The following is a 25,087-nucleotide window of genomic DNA, read 5'->3' as shown; positions in this document are numbered from 1 at the left end:
AAGTAGTTCTCACGGAAGGGCGTCATAAATCGCGGTACCTATGCCTAGTTATATCTGCTAATACAAACGTTATAAACGTGTTTGAACCATAACTTTCTTGAAAACCGATGCGTGTCAGAACGCTTGTTCGGGATTCGAGTATCGAAAATTCTTATTGTCTTGCTGAGACCGATATAATATTCAGGATTTCATGTTCATCAAACATGGAACATGGAGCATGGCGCTTCCTTGCCTCGTTCTATATCAGGATCTCGGGATTATGGGGATCAGTTGTTTAAATTAGCTTTTCGGTGCTGATCGGCGTGACGTGCAACGGGCCGTATATCTGTACATAGTGCTATGTATATACGTACATACATCCTCGATTGATGAGCGATGCATATCTATGCATAGATACAGATCAGGATGGGAGTCGGCATGGTCCCATGGATGTGTACTCCGTTAGCTATGGGGAGGGCTGGTCTCACCGTTGAACGTGTTCAGTGCGCTCTTCGTTAGGCCTGGATTGGAAGAAGGAACCACTCTTTTGATGCATCAGGATGGAGAAATATGGCCGTTTGATTCGACTAGTTTTTAGCTCTGTCGTTGTTTTTTTGGTTTCTTTTCTTTTTCTTATTCTTCTTCTCTCGTCTCCAGCCCGTTTTCTCTCTTCTCACTCGTTCGTTTCTTTCGCTATCATCAACTTGGGGCAAACACGATCCGGACAGGGTTCAGCATCTGTTTGGGTTTTGGAGGTCAAGAGAGGAATACGGAGGATGCTCTGATGAGTGCTATAAAACGCGGTCCCGGGAAAATAATGGTCAGATTTCGGGATCGATAGTGCGTGATCTACCAATGAAGGTGCATCGAAATCCTGTCTGTGAGAGAACGATGCCGATGTCTGTCAGTAAACTCGGAGCCGAATAGCCCCTGGAAGCAGGGAAGATGTATCTATTTCCCCGGACTTTGAACCGAAAAGAGAAGGAGAATATAAACGGGCGAATCCAAATAAACAGGCAGTTCTTGTAGCCAAGATGATGGTATGATGGAAGAATAGCAGGGTCACTCTGATCATTTCTTCCTTTTGCACTTTTGCATTTTTTTTTTGCTTATGTCAAAGCGTGAACAAGGACAGGCCCTGTTTTGATAGAGCCATCAAGGGGAAGCCAGTTACGAGGGAACCAAGGGTTCAAGAGATGAACCGTAAATTGTCGGCGAGCCGATTATGTCCCACCAGCTCGTTCCTGCTCCTTCCTCGTTTTGTGGTCTCGATACAGACTTCAGCACTCCTCAGGTGCCGGGAACTCGAACTCGAACCCAAAGACCATGGTTCCATCCCGCCAAATTTCTCGAGTTCAAGCAAAAAAAGCCTAACGCTGGCCACTTGATATGCACTCTTATGTACTCCAATCCCGTAATGCTACTCTGTAAGCGATTCGGCAATCAGACTCGATCGACAAGAGAGGGAAAAGAAAAGTAAATGAGTGTGTCTAGATGGATGGACTCCATTCAATATGGGGCATCATAATTATGATTGTCTCCCGCTTCCCCCCCCCCCCCCCTCTCCTCTCCCAACAGGGCATTTTTCAATCAGGTAACGGTGGCCCCGTGTTCTCCATAAAATGGAGACTTGAGATGGATCCGGGTGTTTTACCAAAGCCGTCCTTAGTGCGAATCTGCAAGATTCATGGCATAGTTAATGCTTGACATCAATTGGTCGGGGGGTAAGAGAAGGCATACCCCAGATGATGCACCCGTTTTGCGAGTTTAATTTCCCCTTACCACGGAGGATATTAGGTCGTTTTGGAGAGGGGGGAACCTTGGAAAAAAAAAAATAAAAAAATATAAAAGTAACCCTCGGGCTAATATAAGACGGCCTATCCAAGCGTCCGACCCAACGCTAAAACAAGAACTGTGTGTTATATACATCGAAGAGGATTCCCCATGTTCCATTATTCCATGGCTCTGACGGATGTACCACTTAGTTATTCTCCACAAGAGAGAAAAGGTCATCACGCAGTCGTAGTTTTTCTGGGCGTGCATCAGGATCGTACATTAGCCTCCAACGGCGGGCCATTCAGCAGGCAGAGAGTCCGGGCAAGCCCACCGATTTGTGGAGAAGAGAAGTCTAAACAAATTTTTCGTCCTTTCTCTTCTTTTTTTTCTAGAAAGATGGGAAAGTTGACATTTTTCTCCTCGTTTAAAGTTGTTGAGCTGGTGTGCCATCCCCTGCATCTATTACGCAACAGTAACTCGCATCCCGCCAGGGGAGAAGGAGAGGGCAGGAAGAGAACGCAGCTCGAGAAGGGCGTCAATGACGGTATCAATGGACGAGAGATTGAGAGCAAGATTGCTGATATATCGTCGTATATATAGGCTGGGATTTTGCCTGAAGAAAATTACCCTCTGATTATTTGATAGCCGCCAGGATGGAGCAGCTTTTGTCTCTTCTTTTCTTTGGTCTCTGCCTGCAACCTGCTAATAACTCTAATGCTCGAAGTTAATAATGGCTTAAGAAACGTTGTAACATGGATGTCTGGCGATAAGCAGCAACGCTCTTCTCCCCTCATACCGTGTGTGTATGTGCTGTGTATGTTGTGTTTCTGCTGTGTATATATATAGAGAGACTCGCGGGCATCTCGGGGTTTCCCCCGTCCCTTGGGCCTCCACTGTGGTATATTTGCATATACATAAATATATCTATAAGCATATGCTTCTGCTGGGGTTGGTTAATTAGTACTGGCGCAGTAATATAGTGTCTTCTCCTTCGTCGTCGTTGTCTTCTTTTTTTTATATCTCCAACTTTTTCCACCAACTTTTTTTTTTCTGCCGGCCCGCACTTTTCTTCTTCTCTCCGCCTTTCCAACGTCAACCTTCTTTCTCTTCCTCTTCCTCCTCTTCTTCTTCTTCCTCTGAGAGAGTAGGAGAGCAGACCGACAGACACACACATACACACAGAGAGAGAGAGAGAGAGATAGCTGCTGAGCCGTAGAGAGAGGACCGTTTGATCTGCAGGAACATCTTTGGATCGCCGTTGTGACGACGGTGGCTGCCAATTGAGTGCGCTGAGGGCGATACCACAGCAGCCTGCAAGTGTATTAACGCAGTTAATACCATCCTTTTTGTGGGAAGAGGATACAATGGATGATATCAGAATGAACGGTAGACCGGCGACAGTGACTGCAGTGCCTTCGTCTGTCTCAAATTCCTCGCCTGTCACCCACAATCCCACACAGCAGCAGCCGCAACCGCAGCCGCAGCAGCAACAACCGCAACAACCACAACCGCAGCAACCACAGCAACCACAGGATCTCAATACCAGATTCTCTCCACAACGCTCTATATCTCCGCCTGCTCAGCATAGACGTGGCTACCAGGCCTGTGATCCGTGTAGGAAGCGGAAGGTGAAGTGCGATTTGGGAAGTACGTCCTCCGTTTGTACCTGAATAAGACTAGTTTATTGAGTGAATGACTGACTTCGATACCAGGTGTCGATAACCCGCGCCCACCACCATGTGTGCGATGCCGCCGTGAGAGCAAGAGATGCGAATTCTCTGCCACGAGGCGCAAGCGCAAAATCTCAGAGGAATCGGACGACAAGGGATCCAGCGTCTTGCGCCGGGACAAGCGCATGATGGTTGCTGATGGATCCGTCTCTCCCAGCATGGATAGTGATAGCATCTCAAGCCCCATTCCTAACGGGGTGACTTCGCATCCACGAGGCAGTCTGCCTCCCTTTGAAAATGATCCTCGACCAAACGGCTCAGCTGCGCAACGTAAATGGTCAAATGCCACCGCCCCGCCTCACCGAATATGTATTCCACCCACTGGTATCTCCGTTCCGGCTCCGACTTCGATCCCACTAGATCAGTACCATGCTCACCGCGCGAGCTTCTCTAGTGCTGTACGACCAACATTGCCTCCCCATGTTCTCGAGAGTGGCCAGCATATGATGAACAAGACTGCCGCTGAGTTGCTCTCTCCCGCTATCAGCAATACTCACGATGCCCTACATCTTCTCTCTGAGGCTGCTGGTAGGACAGAAGATCTAAATCGCCAGCAGATGGAATACCAGTACAATGGACGCCATTCCTCAACCTCAACATTCGCATCTGTTTCTCCAGGCCAGCAGAACGGGACACCAGGCAGAGGTAGCAGGTCTAACTCGACAACGCATCAAGGTGCCGGGATGAGCTGGTACAACCAAAACAGGGGCGGCTCTCCTAGTGTTGAGGTTCTTGTTGAAGGCACTGATGCTGGTTTGAGCCCTCCCAAGGCATCCCATGACCTAGACTACAGCAAAGCTCGCAGAGCTTGGTCAAGATTGCGGTTCATTCGTGCTGGTTGGTTTAGCGTTGACGAAGCAATGTCTTATATCGAGTAGTAAGGGTCACCCAGAGTCTGCAAACTCGACATTATTAAAGGTTACTGACCGTATTTGATTTTTAGCTACTACGAACATCTTGCACCACTAACCCCTATAGTTTTGAAAAACTATAGCTCGCCATCAACACATCTCACCCTTCTGACAGAAGAACCAGTGTTGACTGTCACAATGCTCACCATTGCTTCTCGACACATGAAGCTTTCTGGAAATGGAGCCAACTCCCGAGCCTATTCTATCCATGAAAAGCTGTGGTCGTACCTTAGAGGTATGATTGAGCGGCTCTTTTGGGGACAAGAGAAGTTTGGCGACTGCGGCGGCGCTTCAGCACCCAGGCAATTCGATGCATCTAACCCACTATCTGCTGGACACGGCCAACGGGGTGGCGGCCAATTAAGGTCTATCGGAACCGTTGAAGCTTTGCTGCTCCTCACTGACTGGCATCCACGCGCCCTTCACTTTCCACCTGGTGACGATGAAAATACCCTTCTTGACGTTGACCCACAACAACTCAACTATTTTGATGGAGAGGGGGACGACCATTTCCATGATCACCCTGGTAAGGGCCAAGGAAGCCCAGGTGAAGGCCGTCTCGCTTTCTATAAATGGCTTGAGCCTGTCTGGCGTTCTGATCGGATGTCGTGGATGCTTCTAAGCACGGCTCAGGCCCTTGCCTTCGAGCTCGGTATCTTTGACCAAAAAAACGACCTTCGAGCTTCAACTGAAACCTCGTGTGAAATAGCCAGAAAACGCCGTTTGCGACGGCTGATTCTTGTCTATGTTTCTCAAAGCAGTGGTCGATTAGGCATTCCTTCCATGCTTCCCTTGCCACAATGGAACCAGAATACTGAGCCTCCTCGTGTTGAAGATATGCACTCGCCTAACTTCCATGAGGATTACATGATCGATATGATGCAAGATTGCTGGATGGATATTTCCAAGATCATGTATAACAGTAATCAGGTTCTCTTCCTGTCCAAGGAGCTCACTACAAATTTAATCAAGAGCGGCCAATACCGTGACCGGATTGATGAATTTACCCCCTCTCTGAGAGACTTTAAAGCAAAACTTGACAAACTTTCAGGTGCGTATACACTTCTCCACATTCCTCGATTATCTTTCTTACCAATGCTCTCACAGTATCACCTCAAATGCGAAACGTCTTAACGATTGAATATGAATATACCCGTGAGTAAACATTAACATACCGTGATAATAAATAATAGCTGCTAATTATACCTTAGGACTATATGTCAACTGCTTAGCTTTACAGGCCGTCGTTGAACGATGGACTACCATGAATGAGGCCGGTTCAAGTGCAAACCAGAACCATGCCAACGGAACCGCCAATGGAACAAGCTCTGGCGCTGGAACTGTTCCGCTCCAGGTTTTACTGGAGCAATATGAAGTTAATGAACCATATATCCAAGAAGTTGTTGATGCTTCTCGACGGATCTTGCAAATCGTACTGGAAGGATTTGTCCCAGGGGATATTCTAAAACATGCACCTGTCAGGACATACTTTAGAATTCTTTCTGGAATGATCTTCATTCTCAAGGTTAGTGTAACTTCGTGTGTTTATTTAATTTTTTTCAGAAAACTAACCTTAATTTAGACCTTCACCCTGGGTGCAAAAGAGGATGATGTGAGAGTATCCCTTGAGCTACAGGATCGGACTATTGAATGCCTTCGTACCTGTGTAGTGGACGATGTCCACCTCAGTGTTACAATCGCCGACCTGCTTCAGTTACTCACTTCAAATATCCGAAATCGGTTTCTTCGCTTTGCTCCCTTTGATCGTGTAGGCGAGTCAGGCAGCAGGCACCAGTCACCCGCGCCCACTTCAGAGCAGGACTCTCGAGATCAACAGCACCATCATTCCGGTGAGCACAGTGACTACCGTTGGCAACAAAACCACAACAACGGGACTCCGAGTACGTCTGGCTTCTCGTTCGACAACCACCACCCAACCTCCGCGCCTCCGACAACTCATCACGACCCTCTGGCCAACATCCCTGTCCAACCGATCAACTCCTCCAGCATTAATGTCTCTTTCATGCCCCCTCCCCCTTCTGTGTACTACAATTACTACGACCCTAGCTCGACTTCGCCCAAGATGGAAATGGATGAATCCTCTTCCACTGTTGCGCCTCCAGCTATCAACACCAGCGCCCCAAGCAACAACAATACCACACAGGCAAATTCAAACAGCATGTCAGACTGGTTTGCCCTTCCACTTGATCAATTCTTCAACAGCTCCACTGCAGGAGTTGACCAGGGCCTTGGAGGCACCGGCCCAATGGTCGGTGAATTCGACATGCTGGAAGTCCTTCTCAAAGAACAATATACAGGTGACAACAATACAAATGGCACCAGCACCAATGGACCGGCCCCAGTAGCTGCTGTTGCTACGAACGGCTCTGGAATGTCATCTCATTTTATATAACGACTTTCCTTACAGCCTCTTTTTCCTTATTCCCTTCCAGATGTTTGTTTCACAGAATAGACACGATGTGTTTCTCTTTATCGGGTGGACAGTTTGGGAACGGTAGACCTTGGGGGTTTGGTCCTTGATCTTCTTTACCTTCTTATTACCTTACGCTTCCTTGTGTGGTTATGCTTGTATGCAGGGTTGTGTATATTTCGAGCCCTTTTCGCCTACATGAGTTGGCCTTGTGTCGTCTTCTTCCCCTTCATTGCGGTTGTTTTATATCCAAGCCGATATCCAGTGATATAATCTTGCCCTTTATGAAACGCCTGTACTCCATACAAGTTAGTCCGAGATACAATGTTAACGTATCAACGTTTTCCTACTCGACAGTGCTTTATGACGCGAGCTGGATATGATCCTGCCCAGCTTTCCATTCTCCCTATAATTAACACGATCCTTGGCCGGGCCTTTTATACATAACTAGCTGGTCGATTATATTCTGACCAAGTAGTTAACATACCTGTTCCATAATCCCCAGTTAACTAACAGTTACATAGTAGTCGCTGGATTAAACGATCGAATAACGCCTGCCAGCCGCTAAGCACCTTCGACAAGCCGCTCCTCGCCCTCCCAGGCAAAACACAGCCTCAGATAGGGCGCAATGGCGGCCGACTGATCGCCTACAACTTCACAGGCGCTCCCCGGCAAGACGGCCAGGGCTTCTCTCTCAACACACCTCTGCGCAGCAAGCGTGCCACCAAGCCGCACCGGCAGCCTCAGCCATAAGAAATAGTTAGCCACCAGTCCGACCATCAGTATCGTCAACGAGACCCACGCCCAGCGGCCGCCGGCGATACTGGCACCTGCGCCGGATAGGAGGCGGGTCGGGGACGGCGAGGCGGAGATCCAGCTGAGGGTATGGCGGAAGGCGGATGGCTAGTATATAACTAATTGTTCGATATACTGTTACCCGGGCCTGATACCTATCTACCCCTGCGGTTAACGAGGACTCGCGCTCTTTTGAGCATCTTTGCTGCTGCTATCCCTGCTCCAGCTGCTTGATAACCAGTTATCCCACCCCTGCTGCAGCTTCTCTTAGCTTGCAGAATGAAGAGAGGAAGAATACGAAAGAGTCAGAAACGGAATCCTCCTAGTTTCTCTATATCTTTTCTTTCTTTCTCCTGGTTGACTCTCTTCTCCAGTTGTCTGTCTTCTCCAGATATCTCACCCCCCTGATATTCGCCCGAGATGGAACCCAATAACAAGGCTGAGGCCGACGCTCTACCAAACGACGATAGCAACAATGCCGTCGAATACCCCAATGCTTTCCGGGCATCCTGTGTTTCTGTCGGAGTTGCCTTCGGTCTCTTTCTGGTATGGCCTCCAGCTCTTCCCTGAATATCACCTGCTAACCCCAGCATAGGTCGGTCTGGACATGGTAAGCGCCAATATCCCGCTTCTTCTTGTATGCCTTGTTAACCTAGATAGACGATTGTTGCGGCTGCAATCCCTCGCATCACCGATGAATTTAAGGGTATCAATCTTGTTGGCTGGTACGGCTCTGCCTACTTCATCACCCTGGCCTGCTTCCAGCCCTTCTGGTACGTCTATCATACATCTATCTACCCGGGTGTATATATATGCATATGTTCACGTCTGCAGGGGCAAGGTCTACCCGTTCTTCTCGATCAAGTATACCTTCCTGGCCGCCATCTTCATCTTTGCCATTGGCTCGCTGGTTGCTGGCGTTGCACCCAATAGCACCGTCCTCATCTTCGGACGGGCTGTCATGGGCATGGGAGGCGCAGGTATCGCATCAGGCGGATACGCTATCCTGGGCGTTGTTGTACGCCCACAGCTACGGCCCATCTTCACCGGCCTTATAACCACCATCTATAGCATCGCCAACGTCCTAGGTCCGATTCTAGGTGGCGTCTTTACTCAACAAGCCACCTGGCGCTGGTGCTTTTACGTTAATCTCCCCATTGGCGGGCTCGCAGCCCTTATTATCTTCTTCCTCTTCCACCCACCTAAATCGGCCCACAATACACCACTTAAGGAGAAGTTATCACATATGGACCCTATTGGTATCGCTCTTGCCCTTGCCTCGCTCATCCTTTTTACCCGCGTATTTGAGATTGCCGGCATCAAGGAGAAATGGAACTCACCTTCGGTTATTGGCTTCCTTATCGCCTGTCCTATCTCTATAATTGCCTTTATAGTCTCACAGTACCTTCAAGGCAACCATGCTCTCCTTGTAGCACAGCACCTCAAACGGCGTATCGTTGTTGTCGGTATGGCCTATGGCTTCTTCCATGAGGGTGCCTTCTACCTCCTTCTCTACTATATACCAATCTACTTCCAGGTTGTCAAAGACGCCTCTCCTTCTCAGGCCGGTGTCTATAATCTTCCCCTACTAATCAGCTGCGGCGTTGGCTCGTTACTGGCAGGTACCCTAGTCTCGCTCACTGGACACTATGTGCCCCTTATGCTCTGGGCTGCTGCCGGCGGCTGTATTGGTTCGGGCCTTATCTACACCCTTAATACAACCTCTCCATCTACACAGTGGATTGGTTATCAGATCCTTGCTGGCCTTGCGTATGGTTCCGGCCTGCCCTTAGCTATTATAGCAGCCCAGGCCCGTACGAAGCCAGAAGACCTTGCCTCTACCACAGCTATGATGCTATGTATGTTCTTCTCTTGTCCGTTTATAGACTAGGCTAATTCTATCCAGTTTCCTTCTGTGTTGGCACATCGACCTCCCTAGCCGCTGGCCAATCCGTCTTAAGTAACTTTCTCCTATCAAAATTACCCTCTCTGGCTCCAGGTGTCGATCCTCTCCAAGTTATTACCACAGGGGCTACTGAAATCCGTCATGCGTTCCCCGAAGCTGCTATTCCCGGTATTGTTCAGGCCTACCTCTTCTGTCTACGTGTTATCTTCTTAATTGTCACTGCATATGCTGGCATTGCAGTCTTGTGCACCTTCGGGAATAGATGGCAGCGGTTAAAGTTATAGGCGTCGGAATACATATAGTTTAGATCCAAGTAGAGCAAGTGGTTAGATGTATAGTATACAACACTCTCCTCATCCATACATGATTTGCCTCCCATTATCTATACCTCTTTGTGCATAGTATTCTGCAACAGCTAAGACTGGCTCATAGAACATGTTTGTAAATAATCACGGAGGAAAAAGATCAGTCAAAGGATTGGTAAACTGCTTATACACTCTGAAACGGCCTGGCCTTCCGTTTATCACAGACCAGCTCAAACTTGGGATTACCTTCAAAGTCCGCTTTTGGTGCACTGATGAGGCCTCCATCTGCCAGAAATGCCACGCTTCTTACAGTGCCAGAGTTGGTGTACGAAGTGCTTATTAGCAACAGGCTAATGGAAACCTTGTGCTCGCCGGTGGGTTGGTGGATACTAAGACGGAGGAAGCCTGGGAATTTATGCTTAATTGAAATAGTTTTTGGTTAACTCTATAGGCGATGTTGACGATGGTTAAGGAGATAAAGGCCAACTTACATCTCCACGACTGATCATCTGCTTGCCCACATATACAATCTCCTTAAGCTTGTCCGGGAGACCTGGGATACCAGATGCCCTTTAGACGAGTGAAGCAGGCATGAGTACAGCCGCTCCCGGTCTCTATATTTAATAGAACTATTAGGAGGTCTTGTCTATTATTGTTATTTCGCTCTGTTTGGAGGGCTGTTCTATTTCCAAAAGGTAATAGATACCTTCCCAATTAATATGGAGCGCGCGCAGTAATTCAAAGTACAGAGAGTACACATTTTACTTTCTCACTAAATATTTCAAAAAACATTCAGGGGGTATATATAACAAGACATATAGATAATAATAACGATATATTATGGCATACGTCACGAAAAGTGAAAGAGGGAGCTATAACAATCGGAATATTACCTCAAATTTCCTGAACATCGAGTCCCCATATCTCCCAGTGTTTCAAGACATCCCAGCCCACTCGCTTGACGTGTCGTTTCCATACAAATGGCTCGTCCGTAGAACCCCCTCTCACTTCAGTAAAGCAGTCCTTGAGACTATGCCGCATACTTTCTGGGATCTGGGCGAGGATCGCCTTATCTATGAAGGAGACCAAGGGGAGATTGGGTTTGTTATCAGATTTTGTAGTATTTTCAGCGATATTGCTGTATCCAGCGTTGATATTTGAAGTAACTGTTTGGAAACTTTGTAGCTGCTTTTTAGATTTTGGTTCGGTTGGAGAAAATGTTTCTCCACCGGGCGACGCAGGAGGGACGGAGGAGCTCTGTCCATTATATTTTCGCTTGCCTAGTGGAATTCTGCTTCCTGGTGGGGAATTTGCAGATTGTGGTGGTTGCGTTGGCCATGATGATGCATTGTAGCTATTATCTGAACAATAGCTTTCGACCCTCGGTATGGAGGGGTGGTTTGAATTTGCGAGTGTGTTATTACCATTTGGGCTTGGATTAGACACGTCAGCTGTGAAATCCATCATGCCTTGGCCGTTAGGTATATCACCAGCAGCTGTCGTATTGCGACTACGGGCTGGGGCTGGAACTTTGTATAGTCCACCGACTTGCCACGCCTTCCAGCCAATACCGATTACTTTAATGCTGCTGAAAATTGGCCCTGCGAGATGCAGTGAAAGTGTCTCAATATGAAAAGCATCGTCAATGTCAACCAGCCTTGCAATGTCCCGTGCATCGGATGGAGGAAGAATCGACAGATCAGGTCGTGGCATAATATCTGACCCAAGAGTGTTGTTAACATTTCCATTGGATTCAGTTTGGCCTCTTCCGCCTGCATGTGTATTGTCCGTTGACGTTGAAGTTCTCAGGTCGCTATCCTGAGAAGTTGGGATAAGTATTCGGAGAGCTTGGAGTTTCCTTAGGAAGGGCAGTACGAGCCCGATTACTTCGAGGCTGTTGGTATCGACAGCCATTGCAAGCTGCTCCAGATTCGGGCAAGCATGAACCAGCTTCACGACAAGAGGTACGGGTATATTCATTCGTGCGGGGAGAAGTAAGCGCTTCAAGGTGGCACCATGAACCGAGATAATCGTGGATACATGCATTTCCCTTAAAGACGCTCGTGAAGCTGATGATGCTGACTGTATGCCGGGGGCAGGAGGTGTTGATTGGTTTTGTTGGTAGTCAGCGGCCATAGTATGGTGTCCAGTACCACTGGGGAGGGGTGTTGAAGGTGAAGAGGGATACGCCACCCCGGGCCTTGAGTTGTTAACATAATCTATGGGCTCACGTAATGGATTGACAAAGTATAGGTTTTCGAGAGGAGTCAACTGTTGTAAAAAATCCAACCCTCTCTTCTCCACGCGGTCAATCCGGAACGTCTTTAGCATTGACATCTCTTCCCTGGGCCCTGGAGTTGGCCAGCTAGCTTCGACAAAGGTCATTGCCGCATTCCCAGTGGGACTCGTTAGCATGGTGACCTCTTCAAGGCAGTCATGGCTAACCCCAGCCCCCGATTCTCCGGGATGAAGAGCATAAAAATTTTGAAATGCAAGCTTCTTCAATCGTAGGGGAGCTTTTGCAGCAATACACCGTCGAAAGTAGTCCGTGAGCGCAACACTTGGTTCTTGTGATTCCCGCATCCGGGGAGACCAATGCATTCTCAGATCACGTAACTTTTTGCTACCGTATAATAGTAAAGAGATATCATCTGGATAACAGAGAGGGTCGATATCTGTGACCTTGAGAATGCGTAGGTTGGGCATGGGAGGGATTATAGTTGTAGGTCTTGGGTGTCGACTAGACGGAAACCGAAGAGTCAAGGACTGGAGGTTCTGAAGCTGCGCGAGACCCTGGCATACGGTCTCTAGAGCTTTGGTATTGTATATTTCCCAGCTATTGAATGCGCGAATCCATCCCATTAGCAAAATACGCCTTTAATACCAAAAAAAAAAAAGGAACTTTGCACACAAAACGGTGGCAACCGCATACCTGAAGCTCTCCAAGCCAACCATTTTATCGATAGCAGCGCGGACACTGATATTCAGCATCATAGATGAGTCCGGGACTCTTCCAACTCGGGCATGTTCTTCTAATCCATCGTCCCGCCATTCACCACGCAGTGTAATTGATCGAACCAGCGGTGCCACGTTGCGGGTGACTAGAGCATTCAGTCCCATGGAAAATGGGCTAGCGCTTCCATATCCCTCCGGTAAGTCATCTTCATTATATCGTATCCTGCCGTAGGATGTAAGGGTGAGGTTCTTGTAGAGCTGAGGAAGTGACATGTAATTCAGCACACGACAGGTGCGGCAGAGGCGCGCAAGGTCGCCGACATCTTCAAGCTAAGACGAGGAGGTAACATTAGCAGGCATATACAGACAATCAGATCGAAGACACGGATATAGCTCTCTCTCTCTCTCTCTTCACCCTCATTTTTCCCATGGGATACATACGTGAGATACTATCAAGGCAATTAGATTTAACGGAAGCCTCATCAGCGCCGGGCCCCTCATGGGAGGTTCATGGCTGACGCCAGCATCAAACATGTGGGAATTGACATTAGACATCGATCGAGGAGTTCATCGAAGGTGATATAACATCTCATTGATGCTGATTATTGTGATCTTTCAAGTGTTGTCGAAGAGTTGGTGAAGCTTGAAGATATTTGGCTCACGTCAGCCTGAAATCATTTTTCTTAGTTGTGCAAGGCTATATGTACATTTATTTATGTAGTTAATTCTGGGCACAAAAAGTAAGCCACAAAGATAGATTTTCGGCTACAGGAGGATGTAGTTTATAAAGGTCTGTCTGGACTATGAATCGATGAGATTTATGCACGAGTGAAAATTATTTGGCGGGGGGAGGAGAAAAAAAGGATATGAATATACATGAAGATGGTCGTGAATAAAGATAGGCCGTCAAGTTTTCTCTTTTGAACGCATCCCAAAAATGAAGAAGAGAAGGAAATGGAAGAAAATAGGAGAAAATAGGAAAATAGGAATATAGAGCAGTATCCAGAATTATACGCCGCGCTAATATAGACAGGTTAATGGGGTAAAGGGGCCTTCTATCTGACGTCAAGATCGGATGGAGAACGTTGCCGTGTTTGAGAAGTCGACCGGGGATCAGGAGGATCAGGTGGCTGTTGATTCAAATGAGAGCTGGATGGACGCTCAGTAGCGGTGTGGTTATTATGCTGTCCGGTGTCATTCTGGCCTGGTGGAGGGTTGTATATATCTCCCTGTCGATAATCACCACTGTCTTCATTCCTCGTGTGTTGAACATGTCTTGGATCCAGCTGGGTATTCGCCGAAAACGGTAGATTTTCATGTGGATCTCGTGAATTCATGGACTGTGGTTGAGACAAGAACATCGAAGATGGAGTTCCACGGTCAGTCAGGGCTTGAGGGTTAGGACTTGAGCCTGTTGGGCTGCTGAAAAGGGGGCGGCCGGGCTCGTCCAAACCTGGAGTGGACCATGTAATTGCGGATCGTGACCGTGCGGGAATCACCATGACAGGCAGCGGTGTTTCTACTCCCTTCCGCTCACCAGACTCCCCCCATCGGAACCGTGAACTAGGGGTGGGAGCGTCTTCATTAGAGCTTGGTTGCAATCTCTCACGCTTGCTTTTAGCCGGTATGACTGTGACTGGGAGAATGGGGGGTTCAGAGCCCCGTTTCTCAGACGAGCCTATCCATTCGCGGTGAAGATGTGATGCAACCATGCTGAGTGCCGGGGGTAATTTCCACCGACTCTCACGCTCTTCAGAAAGACCTGTGGCTAATGTAGCGGTGGCAGCCATACCTTCTTCTGCTTGTGCCGTTGCAACCTCCTGTGGGGGTGATCCACGCCTTCGTTTAAAGGGGTTAACGGCATTGAGCCAACCTATGCCTATCTTTCGCGAAGGAACTGGTGTAACTATGTCACTCTGTTCCGTTGAATGGGTGCCCTGCTTGGTTAATTCCACTGAGCCACCTCCTTCTCGTGTCCAAGTCTTGTTAATCAGAATTAGAGGCTGACGGGGAGCCCACAGAGTGATATCGTACACAATATAGCGTACTTGTAGCGCTGGTGGTATTCTCTCGGCTAACTGGACTGGCCACAGCCGGGGGCGGCACGGTCTCGACTACTTGAGACGATTCAAGATTTGGAGGGCTTATTTCTGTCTTACGCCTTTTGCGTTCATGGATATGAGGCGACCGGGGGCACGATACGTGGCGTGAACGAAACGGGTTATGAGAAAGCTTCCCGAGCCGTCCCCATCTTGAGCCACGGCCAAAGCTGGCATCCAGACCATCACCGCGAGATCCTGGTGAGCCATCCTCGTCAGACGGGGTTACGTCGAGCATTTCATCACCATCAAAAACTTCCCGCCCTAGGATCCCATCTTTTCGTTCTTCGCGTTCCAGAGCCTCAATTCTCTCAACCCATTCCCAGACCACCACGCTCGCCGCCGCTGCACCAACCCAGCGGATATATTCACCCCAACCGGCAATATTTGGCTGTGAAACGTCTAAAATGAAGAAAGCAACGGGTATCAAGAGCGCAAGCAGAGACAACAATGCAACAAGACAGATATTCTGCATTTTTGGGTGAAAGAAAGCAAACCTGTGCTTGGAAAGGGAGTAGAAAACGACCCATGCTGCATAAAGCATACTCAAGGCCAGTTCAAATAAGTAGTTGAGAGCAGGGACCGCATCCCTTAGTTTTCCTGGATGGACTATAGTATTCCCAGGGTGTGCGAAATTGTTAAGGATACTGAATATGGTGTCAAGCACAATAAGTGCAAATCCGACCCATTTTATGACAACTTTTTCCTTGTGTCGAGGGAATAGCCGAATAAGAGTCTGGACTTGGGCGAGCCAGAGAAATGTGCTTGATATAACACGTATAATGCGTAATTCGAGGCCGTTGACAACCTCGTTTGTGAGGGCGGTAGAGTCCATGTAACCCATCTCATATTGTTTTTTTGCAACCGCAAACGAATCTGCGGTAGCAATCGTGAGTGAGATCGCAACCGTCAAGGCTGCTATTTTCTGTAGCCATGGTCTCCCGCCAACTCCGATGACTGAGCTGCTACCATATGATCCGCTAATCATGCCATGTCGACCAAGGAAGCCTCCACCACGGCCTCCAATAAAAAATGTACGGGGTGTTATGAAAAGAATAATGGAAAGGACATAGGCTAGCACGGTCGCGGTTGCAATAGCATACATCTGCGGAGAGGTCGAGGCATAAAAGTGTTCGCGGACATCCACGATCGTCGACGGATCATAGGTTTCTGGTTCGATAATGGTGGTACAGGAGGGCTCAAAGACGGCATCTTGACTCAGAACGACGGAAAATGTGTCATTGAAGACGAGAGTCCCTAATATTTGTTCAAATCCGGATTAGTCCTGACTTGTTTCTCTGCTCAGTCTGGCTGAGTGTTTGTGGGTGCCACTCCACTTCACCATATAGCATGATATGAAACAGGATAGAGAGCGTATCTTACCTCCTTTCCCCAGGGTCAACGAGCTACATGGGTGTCTTGAGCCGTTGAACTTCCCTTGCTGGATCTGCCAGCCATATTGTAAAGGCATGGTGCCCGATACCTGGGCTATCCGAAGAGGTACACGCGGCGGCTGCCATTCAAACAACGGCTGTTCCTCTCAGCATGACAGTCGTGAAACACGTAAAGGACGGAGAGGTTAGCGGAAAGTCGCCAGAGTCGAAGGGGTGAGACTTGTTCGCAGCGAAATCGTCGTCTCTTTGTCGTCCGTATTGCGCGGAAAGGATGGTGTCTTATCTCACGCCGGACATCTAGATATGCGATAGGGGAATGTGCGGAACCGGGCAATGGCCTTTTTTCCTGTCTTTCTTGGTCGCTTTTCGTTGCTGCGCCTGCAAAAAGGCCGACGACGTCTTGTTGGTTTCCCTTTTCGGCCTCGTCGCCCGCCGCTTTCTCTGATTGGCCAAGCAACGCCAAGTGAAGCCAAGTTCATTTTAACACGTGCAAAGTGGACCTGATTAGTCATGTCTCCATTAAGCTTTTTATGCCAAGACGAGCCTTATTTTACAAAGGAAGATGAAGCTGACAATTAAAGGGGGAAGAGTTATTTGCCTTCGCAGACGAGATGGTATTTCAAGTGCTAGTCATATCATAAGTCCCCTGTAAAGGTTCCCCGAGACTCATAAGTCCAAACAAAAAACATTACTGTAAATATATACATAGAGTATCCTCACTCTGTTGATTGAAGAATGCAAGGAAAAGGGGTATATGAGGGAAAGAATATCATATGGAGCTAATGCTTTTTTTATCTTGGGGGTGGACTGAACGTCATCTGTCCTGGAGAAGTATAAGGGACCCTAACGGTATTACCACCAGTGCGGGCAAACTCCTCGCGGGCCTTGATTTCCCTCTCGTCCTGTATAAGAGTGCAACAGGTACAGCACGAAGCTCGAACACAGTCAGACATTATTCCACCAGGGATGCTATATGCCCGTCTGATCCGTGTGTGCTGAATGGTTGCCAATAACCCTGTTGACGTTAGACCATGTCCAAAAATAGTAATATAATAGCAGACCAGTGAAGGGGCGACATACATTGACATCCACATAATAGAGCCATGGCCGTACATGAAGCGTTGCAGGTCTCATACCCAAGCATGTTAGTCGGGTCTTGTCGTTTTGATTTCCTAGAGAGGCGGTGTTGTGTCCGTCCATAGAGAATACATGGGCACCATATACCCAAGCAGCAGATCCCTATATCTGAGCATTCACACAGGCTGTTTGTCCAGCTTCCGCCTTTTACCCCTTGTTGGGGGTGAAACGCTTGGCCAGGGGTATGGCATTGTATATCCGGAACGGCGGATATCCCTCTTCCGTTTGTCCTATGTGGTGGCGCTGAATGCGAAGCATAAGTAGGAGCCGGCGACTGTGGTGCCAGAGGGTTACTGTCAGGAACAATTGCAGCCTCCTCTGCCTGCCGTTCACGAGCTTCAGCTTCCATATTATGCTTAACCGGCAGCGGACCCGGAGACTTGGGGACGCCCATAGGTGAATGTGGAACTACTCCATGTTGCTGTTGCTGTTGCTGTGGTTGTGGTTGTTGCTGATACTGATAGCCATGTTCTCTATGGTACTGCTCTTGATGTTGATACTGCAGTTGCAATTGATGATGCTGATATCCTTGTTCCTGAGCTTGTTGCAGTTGCTGTGTCTGCGGTGGTGGGGTGGTATTGTCTGCAAACGGGGCAAATTGCGCCGGGTGTTCAGAGAGCGGCGGCGGGGAAACATGAGAATAGAGGTTATTCACATAATCGGTATCACTCCTGTTATTCGATACCGTCGATAATGATTCATCCACTACCCTGTTGGTATCAGGCGACATATACGAAAACGGACGGTGGTTACCCGACCGGTCGGATTGTGAATGAGATTGTTGATTTGTTTGTTCTGCGGGAGCGGTGCGACTGGGTAGTTCAGATGAGGAGAAGGTTGGTCCCTGTAGGGCGACAGGAGTATGGAGGTATGAGTATGGCCGTTGTTCCGGTTGTTGTAGATGCTGTTGCTGTGGTTGTTGAGGAGGGTAATGTAGAAGATAGTGTGGCGCATTGCCGTAGTATGGCGGTTGGTTCGACATTGTTCGTATGGACGTCGGATTAATCTGAGCGAAGGGTAGAATGGAAGACGCTCATGGGCATCGGATAACCTGCCCGTAGCCCTTTTCTCACAACAAAAGGCGGCGGAATTTGATGGATGTAGCGCAAATAGTGATCTGGTGATTCTGTGCCGAGCTTGCCTTGGGATGCACGAACTGGCAGCTAGCTTATCAACTCGTCAGCTGCAGCCTGATGTGTGTAGATACGAAGGATTAAAGCCGCCTCTTCAGCCTTCAGTACAGCCTTCCCGGGATAAAACTGTCATTTCCAACGATATGTGGTGATGGTTGTTTAAAGACGAACACTGCCAGGAGAGAAGATTATATTCAGAGCCATAATTAACATCAACAGGGCGGCGCTTAGCCATGCTCGTATTGGACGAAAACGTCTCTCAATAGAAGAACAGGGGCCCCCAGGAGCTTCGGGGTTAAATGGGTGATGGAGGCTGTGCCGTGCTTATACACAACAGGTAGCAAGCCTTCTCTGGGCGAATCGCCAGCAGCCCCAGGCGAAAAGCGACCCGAGTGCTTGGTCAAAGGCCCCCATATGCCCTTTGGTCTGAGTGTGATACCATGGTGATCGGGCTTGTGATGCTACCCCTTGGCCCATCGAACAAATGGAATCGTGCGATTCGTGCTGGCGCTGCAGCCGGGATGCGGCCAGCCTCCGCCCAACGCCTCAAGCCTTGGAAATGAGATGTTGACTGGTTGCTGACGAGATGAGGAACTGCCAGTTTCAGACTAGTTTGCAGGACATTGCTGTTCATTGGAAGTTGGATGAAGAATTGCCAACGCAAAGGCGTATTCAATTCGTTTTGTCTGACTGTTCAATGTTTGGCCTCGATGGGCGTCAACATCTCATCCAGACTTACGGAGTACACCGCCTGGATGAAACAGTTAGATCATAATATCGTTCATCAACACTCGATACAATGATCTCCACACCGGCGCTTCGAGAGACAGCCAGTAGTTAGTTATACGGCATATCGAGACGTCACGGCTTCTTTTGGCGCCCTGATCTTCATTACCACTGCATGGTTATATACTCCGTGGATACTAATAATACGCCTAGCCGATCGTAATAACCATCTTTGAGCTGGTCATGAAGTCTTGTCTATGAAATAATGTTAGTTGCCGCTGTGTAAACTGAAGGCTTCAGGACAAAAACATAAAAATAACCAGCCTTTGGGCGGGTGTAAGGGATCGTATTTCTTGATATAATAATGTAATTAATTAATTGCGCTGGTATTCTAACCGGAACCCTTGTTTGCCCCTGTTGCTGTCAGGGGGGATATATAGCAGCTCCTCCACGGCCCGTTGCGAGTTTCCATGGTTGAACGCCGTCTCGGCCTCCACGAAAGTGACACTCGACCCAGTTCTGTAGATGTTAGTCTTTCTTCTGTGAATACAATCGTGTCCTTGTACGTACTATGTAGACAGCACATAAACATGCAGCATCGTATATGTATCACCAGGCCAGATGCAAATGCACAAAGGAGGGGGATGCTGGGTTCTCTGAGCCTTGTTGTAGACTACTATGTATATGCGTGCCTGTTCTTGGGGGCATTCAAATACCCAGTCTGGGGTTCTCTTCCAGGGTCCGAATCCATGCATCATCCCTGCGCTGTTGGATGTGGGTGTAGATGTTGGGGGCATTTACGGAGTGCTTTGGGGGCATTTTCATTCTGGTCCCAGGTATAATTTATACGCGGTTCAGTACGCTGTCTACAGAATTATACTGTTGTAGTAACTATGTCGAATTTTTACTATGTAGAATTATATTATTTTTTTTTCTTGCGAAGATAGGCATATAACCTCATAGTGGTAGCGAAATCTGCAGGTGAGAAGCCCATGTAAACGACCTTTGGAGTACATCAGTTGATTGAACGTAGAAGTTGGCTGAACTCCTTTGCCATCCATTCCACATAGCTCTTCCATGCATGGTGGTCATTCGAAGCCTCTGCAGCAGGGAAAGCCATTTGTAACTCCCGACTAATCTTCAGTACACCCACCGAGGCTTCTTGCGCCTTCTCTAGTTCCTGTTTAACGGCTGACTCTTTTGGCTTGACGGACAATACGACCCGGAACGAATTACTAAATGCATCAAGCCGGGCAAGCGTTTCCTCCGGCGCCAAGGTCATCAACTTCGAAATCATGAGCGTACACAGAGTTCTGATATCTTGCTCATCTTCAATACCTGCGATGATTCTGTCGTAAACCTCAGACAGGTTGACGGTCGAAAATGCTACATCAAGGCATGTGTAAAGCGTTTCATACGCACTCTATAGATTCAGACCAGTCAGTGAAATAAGAAAAGGCATACAAATATAAGCAGGTTTAAGTGCCCTACCTTGCGAAGTTCCAAGCCATCGTCGACCTTGTGTTTAAAGGGACCCATCTGTACCTCTCGCACAAGTTCTGGCTTCAGGTTCGTGTCTCCCATAACTGCAGGTAGCAGCTGGGGTAGATGTGGAAGAACAAGAGCCGTTTTGTTGTGAATCGCAGAGTTGAGTGTCGTCAGAGCTAGACGGTGGTTCGCCAGGTCGCTGTCATTTAGAATTGTGACCAAAACAGGGACTATGAGTGGGCGTAGTGTCTCATTATATGTGTTGCTGGAATCAGCAAGAGTGTAACGGAACGCGGAGATAACCGTGCCTCTGATAGTTGCATTTGGATGGGATAAATATTCCTATTAGTGGTCAAACAGATTAGTCTTATGCAATTACCCAATAACGGAAAGGCCAGGGAATGGGGAGAGAACATACCTGTAGTTGCGGAATGTATATAGCGGGATCAATCAAGGACAGACGTCCGATGCATTCAGCACCGACAGTACGATTATCCTCATCATCAGAAGCCGATAGCAGTATCTGCCATAGTCGTGTGGCGAAGGGGGCCACATGAGTTTTAACATCTTCTGGGTGCTGAAGAATCTCTTTGAGTGAGTGTAGAAGTAGATATTTAGAAGACTGGGACTTCTCCAGTCCTTCCAGTATGACGGGCAAATAAGCCTCCACATTGCTAGCTCCTGCATTTCCAAGGGCTACAGCCGCAGAAAGTCGGACTTTATCTGAAGGAGCGTTGAAGTTCGTGATAAACAGCTGTGGATCTAGGGGTGATCTGGCGCCCATTCTAAGCCCGATCTCGCCCAAGATGGCCAAAGCAAGGCATTTACGTTGATTATCTTGGGCTGTCTTGAGTTCTTTGAGGAAATCTTCGGTTTTAACACCAATGTTTGGTCCTCCGTAAACTAAGAGAGTTCCAATGGCTTTACCGACGACCGCAGAATCTCCATTGACACCAACATTCTGTAACAAGGCTTTCATAAGCTTTGTACCTGCTCCCTGTTCACCAATGACACGGACTAGAAGGATATATGCTTTCAATGCTGTTCCGGTTAAAGTTCCTTGAACCGCGGAGCAGAGTTGGGCAATAATGCTGTCATTGACAAGCTCTGGACCATAGTGGGGTAGTAATTTAGCTAATATGACCAGTGCGGGCGTCAAGAGGTGTAAATCGTCCGCAGAAATGAGTGGTAAGATGGCGACTCGTAAGCCATCAATGGTCCGCTGGTCAAGATATTGTCTAGTCTGAGAGTTCATAGCGATACTCTTGAGTGCTCCAAGGCAAACATCCCGTAACGTGCGGTCAACTTTTTTGAGCTGGGCTGCAAGCTCAAGCGTAACCTCCCCAAGCCAGGATACAGCCATATCATCACTGTGGCGGGCAAGTAATGCAACATCATCTATAGCACGAGCAGCAGCAACTCTAGTTGTTTCGTTCTTCAGTCGCTCTATGAGAACTGAAAGCGCCTTCTGTCTCTGAGGTAGGGAAATAAACCTACGCCCTTCTAGCCCAGACGTTCGGCTCAACATTACTCCAAGCACATGTATACCACGTTGTCGAACCCCCAAGTCAATGCTATTGTCGGTAATTTTCTCCACCACGATATCATACAGTTTCTCTAGCTGCAGCCCCAAGTCTCGATCATCTGCAGAAACTCGAGGAGGCGTGAGAGCCACCACAATTTGTTCAATTGCACCAAGTGCTTCACTAGACACTTTGAAGTCTCTGTCATTTACGGATGCGACAACTCCGGGTATCAAGGCAATCAAGAACGGCGAGAGAGAGCCAGAGGGATGAGTCTCAGAAATCGCGGCAATTAGCCCTAATGCCTCAACCTGAAGATTTCCTGCACTGACTGAATTTGACCCAGCAGAAACAATTACTCCACCAGATAGCCCAGAGGCCTTCAAGGCGTCAGCAATAGGATCCTCAATTCGCTGCAGGTAGTCTGCCAGGCCTCCATAACGGACAAGAGCAAGAGCCTTCAATAAAAGAATGGCGCCTTGTTTAAGGGGTATTGGTGCGCCTTTCCATAGTTTAGTCAACGCCTGCACAATTCCTGGCGTTAAGTCTGCAAGGTCCTTCTGTGGGCCAGGTTGGGGAGTTGAAGGTTTCATAATAGGGGTATCTAAAGCTGCTGCTGGTGGGAAGTCAGACTCAAGATCAATCACGGTAGCATTGCTATCTTGTCGTCTCCTTTTTCGAGACGAGCGTGCTTGAGAAAATGGATCAGAGTAAAACGAGTTACGCCCGGTTGCAAGATCGCCAGTCTTTCGAACTAGACCAGTCATTGTAGCCACAACTTCGACTTTGACACTTTCTTCTCTTTCCTTCGTGAACCGCGAGAGAAGTGCTGGGGCTATTGTTTGATATATTGAACCATCTTCGACAGCCCGTGTGTTGCGTCCTTGGGTTGATACAACGGTGTATAAAACTTTGGCAGAGCACCTGCGGACCTTCCAGCTCAAATCATCAATGTCACTGTAGCCCTCTTCTTCCTCAAAGTCATCAAATGCATCATTTTCGTCATCAGGTTCTTCAGTAGCCCCGTCATCACTACTCTCATCCTGAGTGCCGCCCATTTCTTCATCCTCTTCCGTCTCGGCCACATTAGGGTCATACTTGAGATATCTTAAAGCAGCCGCAATACAATCATTGATGTATGGCTGCATCTCAGATCCGCAATAACAAAGCAGGGTTTCAAGCGATACCAGTGCCGTCTCACGTAGCTCATCCTGTTTAGGATCATGCTCTCCATCATCAGACATGTCATCATTCATCTCTTTCATCTCTTTTTCACTAACGGCTGAAAGTACGAAGGGTGCTAAAGTCTTTAAGTATGGACCAAACTTTGCTGGTGTAGATCTTGCCATTGCAGAAATAGCCGCAATCAAATGACGGCGGCGATTGATTGTAAGATGCGGAGATCGGAAGCTTTCAATAAGACCTGAGACGAATCCGCTTAATTGGGCATCTGATAAGTGAATTGACAGCATCGAGATAGCTGTAAGAGCACGTTTAGTTACAACCGTTCCTGCATGGTCGTTTTCTATAACGCGCACGACGGTTTGTAGAAGCTCGGATAGCTCTTCATCATTTAGCATGGGCCCGTATGACCGTACTACATCAATCAACACGTCTATAGCATCACTGCTGAAGCCCTTTGCAGGGTCATTCACGATCATCCCCGGAGCAGCGGTTGGTACTTTCGTCTTCGTTGGCGCACCAATTAGGCGTGGAATGAGGACTCTAGACACGGCTTCATAGCTGGCCTGCACCTCTTTAGAAGTGATCAGATTGATATTGGGTCTGGGAAGGGAAGCTAAGATCATTCGAAGAGCGGTGTTTGGCACTGAAGTGTCGATCGTCTGTGAGCTCGTGAGAAGGGCAAGTTTATCGATGAAGGGGGAGAGGATATCGGCAGGTAGACGTGTAGCCAGAGGCCCTATACTGTTTTTCAGAGTCAGAGAGCCCTTGGGTATATGTTTCATCCACGGAATAGAGCTGCAATAGTTACCATTTCAGTGCTACGTTCTGTACCTCGCCGTTCTGGTCTTCCAACGACTTTAGCAGCCCCTCGACCATCCTGTTGCATGATGAGGGATCCTGTGAGAAGTATGAAGGATTGCAGCCCTCGATAAGAGCCAGTAAGTCGTTCAAGGACATGTATCGGATATCTGGATCCGGATCAGTAAACTTGACCAGCAACGGGCCTAGGGACTGCTGGATCGACTGTTTATGGAACGCCATCTTGCTGGCTGAGCCTTCGCTGGCTGACAGTGGAAAACAGCTCAAGCGCTCCCCTTCACAATGATCACTAAGCTGCGAAGAAGGTGGTGAGAGGTGAAGATGCGAGACGGTCGAAGGCGTTAAGTGATATCAAACACACTGAGGGGAAGCAGTTAGGACATGGCGGGGCTTGCTTGATAGGCAGCAACCAGAGTAAAAACAACACCAGCTTAAAGAAGCGCACTAGAGGCACAGTGTGAGCTGCTTTATAGTCTATATTATTCACCTGATAACTGTATATTGTTCACTGACCTGTTGGCCTGGTGTGCTTTTTGTAAGTGAAGAGAGTGAAGAGTGAAAATGTTTACTTTCTAGCTACTACAAACCTATTATTACTGCAAATCTTCCAACCAACTTTCTAGCTGCTACAAGTGAGATCTAAATGTCCATACTATGCATCTACTCTACCAGTCTGAGCATATTCTCTAACCACAAAAGCTGTTTGTTACTCAGTGTGTTGTTGTCTCATTTCATTAGTTAAGACTTGATGGAGTTGCTCTGGTCACGTGGTTACTGCTTGTTCCAACCTCGCAG

The 25,087-nt window shown here is 48.1% G+C and overlaps 8 protein-coding genes across 8 annotated transcripts; 3 read left to right on the top strand and 5 right to left on the bottom strand.

Moving 5' to 3' along the window:
- Positions 1-1,204: 1,204 nt before the first annotated feature.
- Positions 1,205-1,686, top strand: MCYG_03950 (uncharacterized protein; the record flags this gene model as incomplete). The annotated part of the gene is made up of 2 exons (XM_002848398.1): positions 1,205-1,406; positions 1,574-1,686. The coding sequence occupies 2 exons, from the start codon at positions 1,205-1,207 to the stop codon at positions 1,684-1,686; spliced, it is 315 nt and encodes a 104-aa protein (XP_002848444.1).
- A 1,433-nt stretch (positions 1,687-3,119) lies between these two features.
- MCYG_03949 (conserved hypothetical protein) lies at positions 3,120-6,809 on the top strand (the record flags this gene model as incomplete). Its single annotated transcript, XM_002848397.1, has 5 exons — positions 3,120-3,369; positions 3,468-4,362; positions 4,480-5,447; positions 5,629-5,921; positions 5,979-6,809. 5 exons carry the CDS (start codon positions 3,120-3,122, stop codon positions 6,807-6,809), a joined length of 3,237 nt encoding a protein of 1,078 aa, XP_002848443.1.
- A 1,233-nt stretch (positions 6,810-8,042) lies between these two features.
- MCYG_03948 (aflatoxin efflux pump) lies at positions 8,043-9,812 on the top strand (the record flags this gene model as incomplete). Its single annotated transcript, XM_002848396.1, has 5 exons — positions 8,043-8,168; positions 8,218-8,259; positions 8,283-8,395; positions 8,457-9,481; positions 9,529-9,812. 5 exons carry the CDS (start codon positions 8,043-8,045, stop codon positions 9,810-9,812), a joined length of 1,590 nt encoding a protein of 529 aa, XP_002848442.1.
- Positions 9,813-10,727: 915 nt separating this feature from the next.
- Positions 10,728-13,061, bottom strand: MCYG_03947 (conserved hypothetical protein; the record flags this gene model as incomplete). The annotated part of the gene is made up of 2 exons (XM_002848395.1): positions 10,728-12,561; positions 12,766-13,061. The coding sequence occupies 2 exons, from the start codon at positions 13,059-13,061 to the stop codon at positions 10,728-10,730; spliced, it is 2,130 nt and encodes a 709-aa protein (XP_002848441.1).
- A 782-nt stretch (positions 13,062-13,843) lies between these two features.
- On the bottom strand, positions 13,844-16,358 carry MCYG_03946 (pH signal transduction protein PalH; the record flags this gene model as incomplete). The annotated part of the gene is made up of 3 exons (XM_002848394.1): positions 13,844-14,770; positions 14,823-16,144; positions 16,271-16,358. 3 exons carry the CDS (start codon positions 16,356-16,358, stop codon positions 13,844-13,846), a joined length of 2,337 nt encoding a protein of 778 aa, XP_002848440.1.
- Positions 16,359-17,233: 875 nt separating this feature from the next.
- Positions 17,234-18,400, bottom strand: MCYG_03945 (DUF614 domain-containing protein; the record flags this gene model as incomplete). The annotated part of the gene is made up of 3 exons (XM_002848393.1): positions 17,234-17,296; positions 17,362-17,520; positions 17,570-18,400. 3 exons carry the CDS (start codon positions 18,398-18,400, stop codon positions 17,234-17,236), a joined length of 1,053 nt encoding a protein of 350 aa, XP_002848439.1.
- Positions 18,401-19,651: 1,251 nt separating this feature from the next.
- Positions 19,652-20,074, bottom strand: MCYG_03944 (uncharacterized protein; the record flags this gene model as incomplete). The annotated part of the gene is made up of 2 exons (XM_002848392.1): positions 19,652-19,784; positions 19,848-20,074. 2 exons carry the CDS (start codon positions 20,072-20,074, stop codon positions 19,652-19,654), a joined length of 360 nt encoding a protein of 119 aa, XP_002848438.1.
- Positions 20,075-20,292: 218 nt separating this feature from the next.
- MCYG_03943 (tip120) lies at positions 20,293-24,514 on the bottom strand (the record flags this gene model as incomplete). Its single annotated transcript, XM_002848391.1, has 4 exons — positions 20,293-20,700; positions 20,769-21,107; positions 21,184-24,214; positions 24,282-24,514. The coding sequence occupies 4 exons, from the start codon at positions 24,512-24,514 to the stop codon at positions 20,293-20,295; spliced, it is 4,011 nt and encodes a 1,336-aa protein (XP_002848437.1).
- Positions 24,515-25,087: the final 573 nt, after the last annotated feature.

Source organism: Microsporum canis, genomic scaffold, assembly GCF_000151145.1.
Source record: "Microsporum canis CBS 113480 supercont1.3 genomic scaffold, whole genome shotgun sequence".
Lineage (NCBI taxonomy): Eukaryota > Fungi > Ascomycota > Eurotiomycetes > Onygenales > Arthrodermataceae > Microsporum > Microsporum canis.
The sequence above is the reverse complement of the archived record's forward strand: the minus strand, read 5'-3'. Positions and strand labels throughout refer to the sequence as shown.